We start from the raw sequence: 14,517 nt of genomic DNA, 5'->3' as shown, positions 1-14,517 counted from the left end.
TCCTTTGATCTTTGGCCCGTACCTCTGTCATCTGGTGCATTCATTCCCACTTACCTGTGTGTGTGGGTACTGTCTCCTTTCTCTTCACATGCCAGGGCTCTTTCCTTTTCCAAAAATCTTGACCAGATCCAGAGACAGCAAGACCTATTTACAAAAAACAACAACAACAACAACAACAACAAAAACAAACAAAGCAAAAAACATGAGTCTTGCTGGGGAATCTAGGATTTCAACTCAAGCATTATGTTTACAAGAGAAGACAGCATATTACAAAAGATATACAAAATTATTTCTCAAATTACTGATGGGAACCTGAGGGGAAGCCGGTGGTAACTGTTACATCCTTAAGAGGAACCTTACACCTGAGGGGTTTTGCTGCGGTCAGACACTCCCAGCATTGTTCCAAAAAGTGTTTTCCCCACCCAGGGATCTCAGGTCCTAATCCTTCCCTTTCTGCTTACTGAATCCTATCTTTCCCTATCAAAATTGTAAGTTAGGCCTGAGTAAGCAGGAAGGTTTCCCATTAATTTATGAGAGTTGAGTTTAGGCTTTTCCTCAAAGGGAGGTAACAGGGTCTCCTGTACAGGAGTTGGGGAGGGTCAGGTCCATGTAGCACACTGTTCCTATGCTGTAGCAGAATTTGTGGGCTCCTGTGGGAGGGGAGGCACCCTGAAAACAGGGGAGGGAAACTCAGAGATTGGTGCCCAAGTGGGAGATGACAGTTTCTGAATAGCTCTTGACACAAAGGACTGGGAATTTGGGCCGTTTTTGCATTTCAAAGCCCTGCTTGCAGGAGATCAGGTTACAGGTGGAGAGGCTGTGTTGGTGTGTTTACAGACATTTTCTCCTACTTCAGCTGGAATTTCTCCACAAAGGTCTTCTGAGAAAGAAATCATGAAGAGGAGGTGAAAGAAGAAATGGCCAGTTCTCAAGTAAGCCTTGTGTCCCAGGCCGGAGGACCTGTGATCTTTTTCTCCTGAATTCCATGCATGTAGAAATTGCAGGGAACCTGGGTGTTTCAGCCATTTGAGAGCATCAGACTCTTGATTTGGGCTCAGGTCATGATCTCAGCCTTGCATCAGGCTTCCTTCTGAGTTTGGAGCCTACTTAAGATTTCCTCTCTGTCCCTGTTTCCCTGTCCTCCATTTATATGCATCCTCTCTAAGAGAAATTAAAAAAAAGAAAAAAAGGCAATGATTTTTTTTTTTTTTTTTTTTTTAGTTCTGATGGTTCTGCTTTATGTTTTCACCTAAGTTTTAACCTTCTCAGAAATGATATTCTAGGTTATGTCTTTAGAACACTCCTCCCCTATATCCCAGAGACTTTGCTCCCTTCTCTTCAACCTGGCTTCCAGTAGGGCATCAACAGTTTTCACTTTGAATTAAATTCCTGCAAGTATTGAAAATATTCCCTTTGTGACAGATCCAGAGGCGAAAATGTTGAATCCAAGTGTCCTTTTGCTTGCTCTGGGATAGCACTTAAGGAAAACACTTCCCATTTAGGTCTGATCTGGGTGGTTTCTCTGCTCTGGGTAGAGAAGGTTTATGAAAATGCACAGATACACCAGAGGGATATGAGGCACAGAATAACCTGGAATATTCCTGCTCATTAGGATGTGGAAAATATACTTTAAAATAGTCTAGACATTACAGGACATGGAAACTATATGTGACTGAAGGCTGTATAAATGCACTGTATTCTTAAAGTTGTTTATATTCTGATTTACTGTTTGGGGGTCACAAGAATACACTGGTGATCGTGTGTCCTGAGGTGTGCCTTAGGCACTGATATGAATGGTGTACTTGCAGCTGATGTTACCTTGTATTCCTTGGCCTTGGCTCTCTGCCAGATTTCCCCCCAGTAAAGTTCATATTTTCCTTCTTATCAGTTGTAATGATTTTAGGTAGAGTTCCCAAGCGATTTCCAGACACCGTCGCATTTAAACTGGTACCTTCTTTCTCCTGGTTTCTCTTTCTCTGTAGTTTCTTTCTTTTTTTAAGTTTATGTATTTTGAGAGACACAGAGCAGGAGCAGTGGAGTTGCAGAGAAAGCATGAATCCCAAGCAGGCTCCACAGGGTCTGTGCAGAGCATGACTCAGGGCTCAAACTCACAAAACCATGAGTCCTTGACCTGAGCTGAAGAGTCAAACGCTTAACTGACTAAGTACCCAGGCACCCCTACCTTGCAGTTTCTGTGAGGAAAACAAAGGCAAAAGAAATGTAGGTAAAATTAAATTGTCTTACAACTTACAACCCACTGAGAAATACTTAAGATTGGAAGAGGAAGATATTCCTCAAGGAATTTACAACTGTTTTAATGTTAATGCTTTTCTAGAGGGGAAAAGCAAGCTTCCCTTGACAATAGCCAGACTTCCAGGATCCTGTGAGTCCTCTTTAACCTATGAAATCCCTTCAGAATCTTTATTCCAACCCCCCCACCAACTTAAAGTATATAATGAATGTCTCCTCACAATCACACTGCAGCTCATTCTTCCCACATGCCCCGTCCCTGTGCTTTAATAAGATCAGCCTCGTTCACCAAAAAGGTCTCAAGAATAGTTTCTTGAGCATTTATTTACTCCTGGCCCACCTCACATCAGTTTCCACTGGGCAATGAAGGCCCTCACCTTGTGTAGTAGATGTAATGACTTATGGGAGCAAAGATTCTAAATCAATCAGACCTTTATCCTGTAGGTTTTTATTTCACTTCATAGTCATGACATAGACCTACTTTTCTATTTACTTGTTTGTGTTTTCAGAAAGAGAAGAATGACATAATTAATATGTTTGAGTGTCTTAAAATCCTGAAATACCATAGAGCACAATTGATGATTGAAACAAAAGCTTTCAATGAGGGGTGTCTGGGTGGCTCAGTCGATGAAGTCTCCACTCTTGATTTTGGTGCAGATCATGATCTCAGTGTTCGTGAGGTAGAGCCCCATGTTAGGCTACATGCTGACAGTGGGAGCTCTCCTGGGATTCTCTCTCTGTCTCTGTCCCTCCCTTGAATTCACTCTTTCTTTATCAAAATGAATAAACATTAAATTAAAAAATGGCTTTCGAGGTGCCTGGTGGCTCAGTTGGTTAAGTATCTGACTCAACTCAGGTCACCAATCTCACAGTGCATGAGTTCGCGTCCCACAACTAACTAACTCTCTCTCTCCCCTTCTCCCTCTCCCTCTCCCTCTCCATCTCCACGCCTCCTTGGATTCTCTGTCTCTCTCCGTCTCTCTTTCCACCCTTCCTTACTTATGCCTTCTGTCTCTCAGTAAAGAATAAATAAATTAAAAATCTAAAAAAAAAAAAAAAAAGGTTTCCATGAAATACTATGTTACGGGATCACTGAGCACTATGGTCAAGATACTGTTCTTGAGGTACTGTATGGTACAAGACAGGGAATTTACCAAAATAGTACAGGCACAGGACCCGTGGGCAGAAAGAAATGTACTTTGGCTGCATGAAGCTTATATGTTCATGGGGGAGGGTAGTTGCAAAGGGTGTTCAATCGCAAATATTTCTTTAAATTGATACTTGCAAAACTGCAAGATTTCTCTGGTGGCTATCATTTAGTTCAATAATAACTATTGGTGAGACATACCAACATTCAGGAGACACTTTTAAAAATGCAGCATCCAGAGGCACCTGTGTGGCTAAGTCACAGCCTGGAGTCTGCTTTGATTCTCTTCCTCTATCTGCCCCTCCCCCTTTTACACCATGCTCTCTCTCACAATATAAATAAACATGGAAAAAGAAAAATTGAATGCACTACCGAGTCTTTATTTGATGCTCATCCAAACTATGCAGTCCCTAGGTCAGACTTCTGTGGTGAAGGTGAACATGTTTCTGTTTGTATCCTTCATCATAGTAGAGTCAGAAAAAAAAAAAAAACTGTTATATTCATATCATTCTGTTTGTGTTCGTAGTGTGAGTCAAAGACCTAAGCATTATCACCTACAACTAGATTGAGGAGTTTCATGCCATCAAAATGTTTTTTGGTTGGTTGTTTTTTTAATTTATTTTGGGAGAGACAAGGGGGGGCAGAGAAAGAGGGGAGAGAGACAATCCCAAGCAGGCTCCACACTGTCAGCATAGAGCCTCAGGTGGGGCATGAACTCACGAACCTTGAGATCATGACCTGAGCTGAAATCAAGAGTTGGACACTTAACTGACTAAGCCACCCGGTCACTGCTCATTGAAATTGGTTTTTAGTCATCCTGATAATTTTCTAGTCTATCAAGTTTAATGTTATATAACTCCTTTCAAAACGTATGGATGTGTGCATGGAATGTATAAACGTGGATCAATTTTGTGTGCATACCTTCTTCTTTCCATCAGTCATCTCAGGTTTTAACACCTGCTGTGAACATTGATTTAGGGTCCCTTGTGTATATTGATCTGTGTGTCCTTTTAGATCAACTCTAGGTCAGTTAACCTGGGTTAAAATCTGATCCATACCAAGTGCTGGATGCTTGACAGAATATTCACTAAAAAGGATAATGTGTTTCCTCTCTTAGATTAGTATTATTTATTTTCCATGAATTTATGAGAAACTGTTAGATGCTCTCTACTGACCAGGAAATGCTTGGAAAGCCTTGTTGCCTTTCTTGCTATTCTAGAAGAACTTGTAATTGGTATAAAACCTGTTCAGCTTCAAGTCCTCAAAGAGTTTTCGAATTTGAGTTCTACTTCTTCATTATTGAAGTATTTGTATCCCTTGTCCCATAGACTAATGTCTTGTTAGAAATGCAAAAACCTACCCCATCTCAGAACTCCTGAACAGAATCTGCATTTTAACAAGATCTCCAAGGCACTGTTGTGAGTTCTATTCAGATTAGGATATACTAAGTATATTTGTAACTCACTGATACTTCCCATTAAGAAATAGACACCACATGTACTGTATGATGGAAATACAGGATTCCAAAATGTGTATGCCTGTGTTGATGCCTTTATTTTACAAATTCTCTTGAATAAACACAATATTTATAACGGTTCATACCTCAAATTCAAGAATATATTAGAGCATAATACTGTGTTACAAATTATCTTACTGCAGAAAGCAAGAAACTCATCTAAGCAGGAACCAGTTCTCCTAATATAACTGAACAAACAGGAATACAGTCCTTGGTGAATCACAAAAAAACTATACCAAGTGGGTATGTCAGACAAAGGAAAATTGATTTACAGGAAATAAGGAGATCACAGGGAATAATGCCAAAAGCAGGGACTCACAGAGGAACGGGGAATCATTTCCTTTAAAAAAAAATAAGTTTATTTATATTGAGAGACAGAGAGAGCAGGGGAGGGCCAGAGAGAGTTGGAGAGAGAGAATCTCAGGCAGGCTTTGCACTGTCTGCTCTGTCAACACAGAGCCTAATGTGGGACTCAAACTCAAAAACCGTGAGATCATGACCTGAGCTGAAAACAAGAGTCAGATGCTTAACCAACCAAGCCACCTAGGCGCCCCAGAATGGTTTCCTTTTATTTAGGGTTAGGGTGGATATTTAGAAAATGAGCCTGGGGATAAGGTTGTACATGAGCCTTAAGAAAACATCTCTATACATTCAGTGTGTTACATAGTAAATGAGGTTTGTGCTCCTCCTTGGGTGGAGATTTTAGCATTATAATGAGGTAAAAGGGAGCTCCTGGGTGTCCCAGTCCCTTGAGCTTCTGACTTTTGATTTAGGCTCTAGTCATGATCTCATAGTCTTAAGATCAAGCCCCAAGTCAAGCTCCATGCTGAGCATGGAGCCTGATGGGATTTCTTCTCTCTGCCCCACCCATACTTGTGCTCTCTCTCTCAGGAAATAAACTTATATATATAATGAGATAAAGGTAACTGTTCTCACTTCATGCTTACTCTAATGCTCATATGCATAGATGTGAGTCGGGGGTTAAGGTCAAATTGAGACAATGGAAGCTCTTCCTCAAGGCAGTCATTACCTTTGTTGGTACATATACATATACGTACATATACGTATATGTATACATATATGTACGTATATGTATAAATGAGGTGAAGGTAACTGTACATATATGTATACGTATATATGTATATGTATACATGAGGTGAAGGTAACTGTACTCACTGCTGTGGTTTACTCTATTATCCATGTGCTTAGGTGTGAGTCAGGGGTTAATCTCAAACTGAGCCAATCCAAACTCTTCCTCAGGGCAGTCATTACCTTTTGTTGGATGCTTTCTGTTTCCACCACATGACAGTATGCCCATGGGGTGTTTTGCCTGAAGTAAAAGGTAAGGTGGAAAGAAGAGGTTAAGTAAACTGAGGGACTAAGGTCAGTGAGCACCTGCAGGTAAGCACTGAAGGTGGTTTCCAGCTGGTGCCATGAACTCCCCCTTGCATCTTAGGGATCCTGATGACCTCCTTCTGTGTCCGCTTGGTAACTGGTATTTATTGCAGGGACTGCTGACCTTCAGGGATGTGGCTGTAGAATTCTCTCAGGAGGAGTGGGGATGCCTGAACCACAGTCAGCAGGAACTATACTGGGATGTGATGTTAGAGACCTATGGACACCTCCTCTTGGGTGAGGATAACTCCCTCCAGATTTCCCAAACCACACTCAGGTTTTGTTCCTTTCTTTGAAGACTGTCTCTTGGAAGCTTCCCCTTTGTATGACTGGGATTCAGATCCCTATATAAGGGAAAGAAGTAGGAGTTTTTAGATGTAAAAAAATACCTTCATGATGTTTTCTTTCAAGTTAGTTTTCCCTTCCTTAGACTAACCTCATCATTTCTTAGATTAATGGCAATTCTAAACATTGAGTGCCATAAAATGGTATTTCCATCTTCAATACCAATTTCTACTCGTTATGGTAGTGGTAATACTTGGAAGTGGAGATCAAGATGTAAACCTTGGAAACCATCCTGGGTGTTCTAAAGGGGCTATTGGGCAACAGCATTTGGGAAATCATTTTCCAGAATTGTACAATGTCCTCTCTTCTCCACTGAGTCCAGTTGAAAAGTAAAATCTCCAACAATACTCCTATTCCTTTTTTCTAACAAACAGGTCTTGTTGTGTCAAAGCCAGATCTGGTCATCTTTTTGGAACAAAAGAGGGAGCTCTGGGATATCAAGAGAGAGGAGACAGTAGCTACACACCCAGGTAGGTGGGAATGAATCCAATGACAGAGGTGAGGTGCCATTGTCCAGGAGGAACATAGACATGAAAATGTGGTTTGAGCAGCCCTCCTTGAGTAGAAATTAGTTTGAAAAAACCTAGTTTTATGTATCTTCCTCTCACAGTGGACTTCTGCTTTCCAACACATCATGCTCTTACATTCTCTAAGGATTCTCCTTCAGTTCCACTGTAGGTCCTTCACGTCCACAGTGAGGTCCTCCATAATCTGACTCGTTCTCCATTGTTTTGAGTGTTTGGGGAAATCTCTGCATTTCTGAGGAAGTCTATGTTAATTCATTTTTGAGTATTTGCCTTGTGTGAGACGTGTGTCAGGGTGGTGGTGGGCATATTGGTGGTTGGCACAGAAATCCCAGGAACACTGGGATACCACATGTTATCTGGTTTATGCTTTCCAAATTTATGGAGGCATTAATCTTAATCGTACAAAATTGAGACGCACTAGTTTCATCAAATAATAAAGCACCTCCCTAAAATGAGAACACGTAACCCTTTATTTCATTTCAAAAGTTCAGTTTTGAGGGCGCATGGTTGGATCAGTTGGTGAAGCATATGATTTCAGCTGAAGTCGTGATCTCACAGTTAGGGAGTTTGAGGCCCGCACAGGCCTCTGTGATGACAGCACAGAGCAAGCTTGGAATTCCATCTCCCTCTCTCTCTTTGCCTCTCCTCTACTTGGTGTTTATCTCTCTCAAAATAAATAAAAATAAACGTAAAAAGTAAGAGTAGTTCATTTTTTTTTTTGTATTAACTAAACTAAGAGATTTCCGCTCTATATGTTTTGTTCCTCAATGGTGAAATAATTTAAAGCACCTATTATTTTCCTAGAATTCCTACACAAATTAATGCCATAGGGGAGATAGAACATTTAGAATTTAAAACTCACAGCCTATAATAAAGTCTCAATTGTTAGATTATTTCTTAATAGTTTAGTCATTGTATAATTTTGCCTTGTATAATATGAAGTTCCTGTGACTTTGTCATATATATTTTCACTTTCTTACTAGTTAATATATGAGATTACTTTATGATTTATTAGATCAAAATTAAAAAAAATAACTTTATATTTGAGAAAGAGAGAAAGTGATCATGAGCGGTAGAGGGCAGAAAGAGGGAGAATCTGAAGCATCCTCCAGGCTCTGAGCTGTCAGCACAGTGCCTGACATGGGGCTTAAACCCACAATTCACATCATGACCTGAGCTGAAGTCTTATGCCCAACCGACTGAGCCACTCAGGTATCCCTAGATCAAAAGTTCTGATATGACATGGGTATGTACTTTATAAGAAATGAGGTAGATTATCAGTAAAATTCCTATATTTAGAGAAAAATGTTTTAATTATAAATGTAATTTTACATCAGGAAAACTGAATCATTAGTGTTTCTACTTCCCTCAGAATGTATCTGAATTTGATCTCAAAGATTTTTTTTTTGTAAAGTGCTTGTTGGCCTGTTTACAACATTGATGGTGTTTGTTTATTTAGAAATAAAAGGTTTTAGTCTACGGCCATACCACCCTGAACGCACCCGATCTCGTCTGATCACGGAAGAAATGAAAGGTTTTGAGGCACCTAGGTGGCTCAGGGGGTTGAGCATTTGACCCTTCATTTCACTTCAGCTCATGATCTCATGCTTTGTGAGTTCTATCCCTGTATCAAGCTCTGTCCTGACAGCATGGAGCCTGCTTGGGATTCTCTCCCTCTCTCTCTGCCCCTCCTACTTTCTCTCTTTGTCTCTGTCTCTGTCTCTCTCTCCCTTTCTCTCTTTCTCTCTTTCAATACACTTGAAAAAACTTAAAAGAAAGGAAAGATTTTTGTATGCTTGATTCTAAAGAATGGATTATACCCTTAAATTCTGTGTCATTGGAGGGATATAGTAACATAATACACTATTTAATGTCTTTTAGCTGCTTAATTTGTACAAGTTTTCCTTAGAGGTTTCATGGTTGATTTTAATGAATATAGTTTACAATTTTACCATCCATGAAGACATGCCAATAATTGATAATGTTCCTTTTTTCATGGGTACACAGTCACAGTTTAATATTAGGGGTACATAGGATGTCAGGGTGCTCAGTTGGTCAAGAGTATGGCTATTGATTTTGTCTCTTGATTTCATGGTCTCACAGTTTGTGAGTTCAACCCCTCTGTTAAGTTCTGTGCTGAATATAATGTTTTGTTACACCTTTAAGATGTTTTAAGTAATCTCTAAAGAAACTGCAATGAAAATATGTACAAAATACATCCACCAATAAATAGATAATGAAATTAATTCTATTATTATGACAACTCACATAGATATGAGACAACATTCACTGACGACTAATCCAGGAAAGAAAAGCACAGGACGATTCACAAAGTATCATGGGTAATATTTCTACACATGAATGCTTAGATCATTTTATTGGCAAAGGGCACACAGCTGATTCATTTTTGAGTTACACTGACATTGTCTGAAAATGTAATGAGTCGAAAATTGTCACCCTGTAACAAAATACACAGGTAAAAACAAAACCACACTTCAAGCTGAAGTTGAAAAAGAATGCTGTGTAAAGTCCTATACAAAAGGAAACACATTATTATGGAATTGCAAAACCAAAATAAGACAAAATATAACCCAAAAAATTCTACATAAGGTGAATTATTTAAAGGAAACCTAGTATAACTTTATTTTTTTGTTTTGAGAGAGGGAGCACAAGGAGGGGAGGAACAGAGAGAAGGAGAGAGAGAGAGACAGAGAGAGAGAGAGAGAGGGAATCCTAAGCATGCTGTGCGCTGTCACCGCAGAGCCCCATGCAGGACTCAAATTCCTGAAATGTGAGATCATGACCTGAGCTGAAATCAACTGTCAGACTCTTAACCAACTAATCCACCACCCATGAGCCCTTTTGTGGCTATAATTATAAACTGTTTGCTTTTTATAAAATTTTAATCTTTTTTTATTTAGTTTTGAGAGGGAGAGACAGAGTGTGAGTATGGGAGGGGCAGAGAGAGAGGGAGACACAGAATCTGAAGCAGGCTCCAGGCTCTGAGCTGTCAGCACAGAGCCCAACACAGGGCTCCAACTCACGGATGATGAATTCATGGCCTGAGTTGAAATCAGACGCTGAACCTACTGAGCCACGTAGATGCCTCTGTAGATATAATACTAAACTGTGACTGTGTACCCATGAAAAGGAACATTTTGAATTATTGGCATGTCTTCATGGACAGTAAAATTGTAAAGTATATTCATTAATATCAACCATGGAATGCTCTAAATGAAAACCGTTATGAATATAGCACTTAGAAGACATTATTACACACAATTTTTAAAAAAATCAAACAAGCAAAGACTTTCATTTCATTTAATTTATGGTTTTTATTCTTCCGTGTATTTTGAGCGACAGGGAGAGAATGGAGGAGGGGCAACGAGAGATGAGAGAATTCCAAGCAGGGCCCACACTGTCAGTGCAGAGCGGGATGTGGGGCTGGAACTCACAAAGGATGAAATGATGACCTCAGCTGAAACCAAGAGTCAGATGCTCAACCCTCTGAGCCACCCAAACACCCTAAAACCTTTCATTTCTAAATAAACAAACATCATCAAAGTTGTAAAATATGCCAACAATAAGTTTGTAAAAAAAAAATATTTGGATTTAAATTCAGATACAATTCGAGTGAAGTAGAAAAACTAATGATTCTTTTTTCCTGAAGTGGAGTTCTCTGATTTCAGTTTTGTGTATAAGAAATATTAATTGTATTCATCTGACGGCAGAAAGTGGAATGATTTTACTTTTATTCATTACCTTTCAGCTGTATCTTCAAATGATACCCAGAGCCCCCTTCCAAAGATGTACAGAGAAACTTCTTTCCAAAGAGTGTCAGTGGGTAGAGAAAAACATAGTGCCCTTGAGAATGGACGCTTAATGATAGACTGGAACAGTTTTGGAGAGAGACAATGGCATCAAAGATCTCATGGAGCACATATGCAAACAGAGACAACTGCCCACTATATGAATCTCACTGCCCCAAACAGTGAAGGATATAAAACATTTTGGAAACCCCCCCCTTTCTAAGTCCACTACTTCTGCAAGGCAGTGTGTTTCTATAATCAAAGGCTCAATTCAAATGGTCAGACATATTTGCAGAACAAAAATTTGGAAAATCTGGAAAGTGACCTAGTCCATGCTGAAAATTCTTATTTGTACAATTTTGACAATAGGATTGCATTAACCTTTCAGTCAAATATTCCCGAAACCAGAGACTGAAAAAGGAAGACAAAAATGGTAAGTGGTATACATTTGAGGGGTCCTTCCTTGAGCAGTCGACCTTAGAACAAAACCACAGCATTTTCAATGAAAACAGAATTGCTCATTGTAGTGAATCTGGGAAAATATTTAACCAGGAATTCAAACGTTAATAAGTTTCTAAGGACTCATTTGCCAGAGAACCTATGTGACTGTACTAAATGTACGGAAGTCTTTTATCAAAGCTCAAACCTTATTAGACAGAAGAGAATACATTTGGGAGAGAATCCTTCTGAATATACTGAGTGTGGGGAAATTCTTAACCGGTCCTCCAATGTTGGTGATCATCCGAGGAGCCATGTGGGAAAAAAACCATACACATGCAATGAACATGGAAACATGTTTAGTCAGTCATCAACACTAAATATAAACACAATAATCCTTGATGGACAGAAAGGTTACATTTGTAAGGAATGTGGCAAAGCCTTCAACTGGCACTCAACACTAATTCAACATCAGCAAATGCATACTGGAGAGAGACCTTACAAATGTGAAGAATGTGGTAAAACTTTTAAGTATGGCTCATCACTCAATGGACATGGGAAAATCCATACAGGAGAGAATCCTTACATACATAAAATATGTGGTATGGCCCTTACCCAACACTCACCTCTTACTGAACATCACAGAATTCATACTGGAGAGAAAACTTACAAATGTAAGGAATGTGGCAAGGCCTTTACCCAGCACTCAAACCTTACTTGATATCACAGAATCCATACTGGAGAGAAACCTTACCAATGTAAACAATGTGACAAGGCCTTTAGCCAACAATCACACCTGATTAAACATCACAGAATTCATACTGGATTGAAACGTTACAGATGTAAAGAAGGTGACCGGGTCTTTAATGGACCCTTGACATCTTACCTGACATCACAAAATTTCTACTTTACAGAAACCTTAACAATGTAAAGAATGTAGTAAGGTCTTTAATCACTCTTCAACCTTTACTCATTATCACAGAATTCATACTGAAGGGGTGCAGTTTGTCAGCCAAAAATATGTCTTGTTATTTAAATTTTTTTAAAAAAATATTTATTTATGAGAGAGAGACAGCACCAGTGGGTGAGGGGCAGAGAGAGAGAGAGGGAGACACGGAATATGAAGCAGTCTCCATGTTCTGGGCTATCAGCACAGAGCCTGATGTGGGGCTTGAACCCGTGAACCCTGAGATCATGACTTAAGCCAAAGGCGGCAGATGCTTAACCGACTGAGCCACCCAGGTGCCCCCAACATTGTTATTTTGAGGAAAAAACAGACCAAAAAAAGCTAGAAACCCAGTATAAGTTTCTTATGTAAGACACATTGCAAGCATGAGGAAAAACTCCATTTAAGGGTGTTTCTTTCTGTGTAAAGGAAAGAGGGAGAATGTGCAAATCTCCAGAAACTGATCAGTGGAGAAGGCATGGATGTAAATCTGGACAACAACCATAGCCACGGTTACTGTGCTTTGCTTGGTCACTTCCCCAAATGCTCCCCCATAGGATCTATCACGTGTGGAGTTCTAAGAAGGATCATTGCTGCTGCCATCCTCCTCAGATTCCCTCAACTTGTTGGGTGGAAACAACACTGTTGTTTTAATTAAGTGCTCCGGGTGATTCTAAGTGAGGCCAGGGTTAAGCAGGAAGACTTCCCATTAATTTGTGAGAGTTGAGTGCAGGCGTTGGCCCAAGGAGTGGTAACAGGCAGGGTCTCCTCTACTTGAGTCTGGGAGCTTCAGGTCCATGCAGCACACTATTCCTATACTTTAGTTGAATTTGTGAACTTCTGTGGAAGGGAGCCCCCTGAAAGTAGAGAAGGAAAACTCAGGCATTGTTCTCCAAGTAGGGACTTACAGTTTCTGAAAAGCTCAGGACACAAAGGACTAGGAAGTTGGGTGTTTTCTGCATTTCAATGTCCCGTCTGCAGGTGAGCACTTTACAGGTGAGGAGAGTCAGCTGGTGGCTTTGAAGGCATTTTCTCCTGATGCAGCTGTGATTTCTCCACAAATACCTTCTGAGAAAGGAATCTAGGAGTTAAGGTGAAAGAAGAAATGGCCAGTTCTCAGGTAATGAAACAGGGTGCTGTCGAAAAAACCCCCAGACGCTGAATAGAAGTGAGGCAAGATTTTATTCACGGCCAGGCCAAACCTGATCTCCTGATCTTAAGGAGAAAAATGCAGAGAATGGCCCCGAACAAAGGTAGCAGTGAGCTTATATGGATTTTAGCAAGTCAGAATACATCATTATTTGGTTAACCAATTACAATTTACAACATTTCATGGTAGCCAATTATATTGTGACACACAGACATTAGTTTTGGTGGGAACCTATCAGTTTAAAGGTCTTTGTCCTAAGAGGGTTTAAAATGACCAATCATAGTTAGCCACCTGAGATACCTTGGGGCAGTGAGTAGGTGACTTTTTATATGTTGGTCTTGCCTAGGCCAGATCTTGGTAGAAGGTGTGGGGGAGCGTTTTGCATCCTAAGTTATCTATTTAGCAAGCAGGCGAGGTCACAGAAGCGAGATAGGGTGGTTGGTAATTTCTGATAACCCTAATAGGGAACTACATAAGCCTTTTATGTCAATTATTCATGAAAGGTGAGTTTAAGCCAAACTTATATACAATAAACTTTCTGATATCTTATAAGTTGACCTATTACAGTAAGGCTGGTGTCCCAGGTAAAAGTCCCTGTCATTTTTTTCTCCTGAAATTCCATGCATTTAGAAATTGCAAATGTTGATTCCTTCTGATGTTTCTGTCTCATATTTTCACCTAATTTTTAAAAGTCTTCTTATAAATGATACGCAATACTCAATGACACTTAGAGCACTTCTCTAAAGGCCCAGAATTTTCTCTCTCTTGTCTCCCACCTGTTTGCCAATAGGCCATCAACATTTGTCACTTTGACTTAAAGTCTTGCACTTATTGGAAACATTGCCTTTGCCACAGATCCACATGGGAAGTTGTGGAATCAAGGATTCCTATTGCTGATGGGGTCTGTTCCTGGGATTTCAGTCAAGGAAATAAGTTCTTTTCTTTTTTTTTTTTTTAATTTTAGCTTGTTTTATTTTTTATTTTTTTAAATTCA

General features: G+C 39.8%; 1 protein-coding gene across 1 annotated transcript; it reads left to right on the top strand.

The window, feature by feature from the left end:
- The first annotated feature begins 839 nt into the window (after positions 1-839).
- On the top strand, positions 840-7,279 carry LOC109260590 (KRAB domain-containing protein 5-like). The gene is made up of 3 exons (XM_019438917.2): positions 840-932; positions 6,422-6,545; positions 7,028-7,279. Exons 1-3 carry the CDS (start codon positions 918-920, stop codon positions 7,135-7,137), a joined length of 249 nt encoding a protein of 82 aa, XP_019294462.2. The 5' UTR covers positions 840-917; the 3' UTR covers positions 7,138-7,279.
- The last annotated feature ends 7,238 nt before the right edge of the window (positions 7,280-14,517 follow it).

Source organism: Panthera pardus, unplaced genomic scaffold, assembly GCF_024362965.1.
Source record: "Panthera pardus isolate Hobbes unplaced genomic scaffold, ASM2436296v1 HiC_scaffold_18, whole genome shotgun sequence".
Taxonomy (NCBI): Eukaryota; Metazoa; Chordata; class Mammalia; order Carnivora; family Felidae; genus Panthera; species Panthera pardus.
Note: the sequence above shows the minus strand (reverse complement) of the source record. Positions and strands in the feature narration are given on the sequence as shown.

Bases quoted from the DNA above. Each gene is read 5' to 3' on its own strand.
- LOC109260590 (XM_019438917.2), top strand. The intron at 6,546-7,027 runs GTGAGGATAACT...TCTAACAAACAG, and splicing joins CTATGGACACCTCCTCTTGG to GTCTTGTTGTGTCAAAGCCA.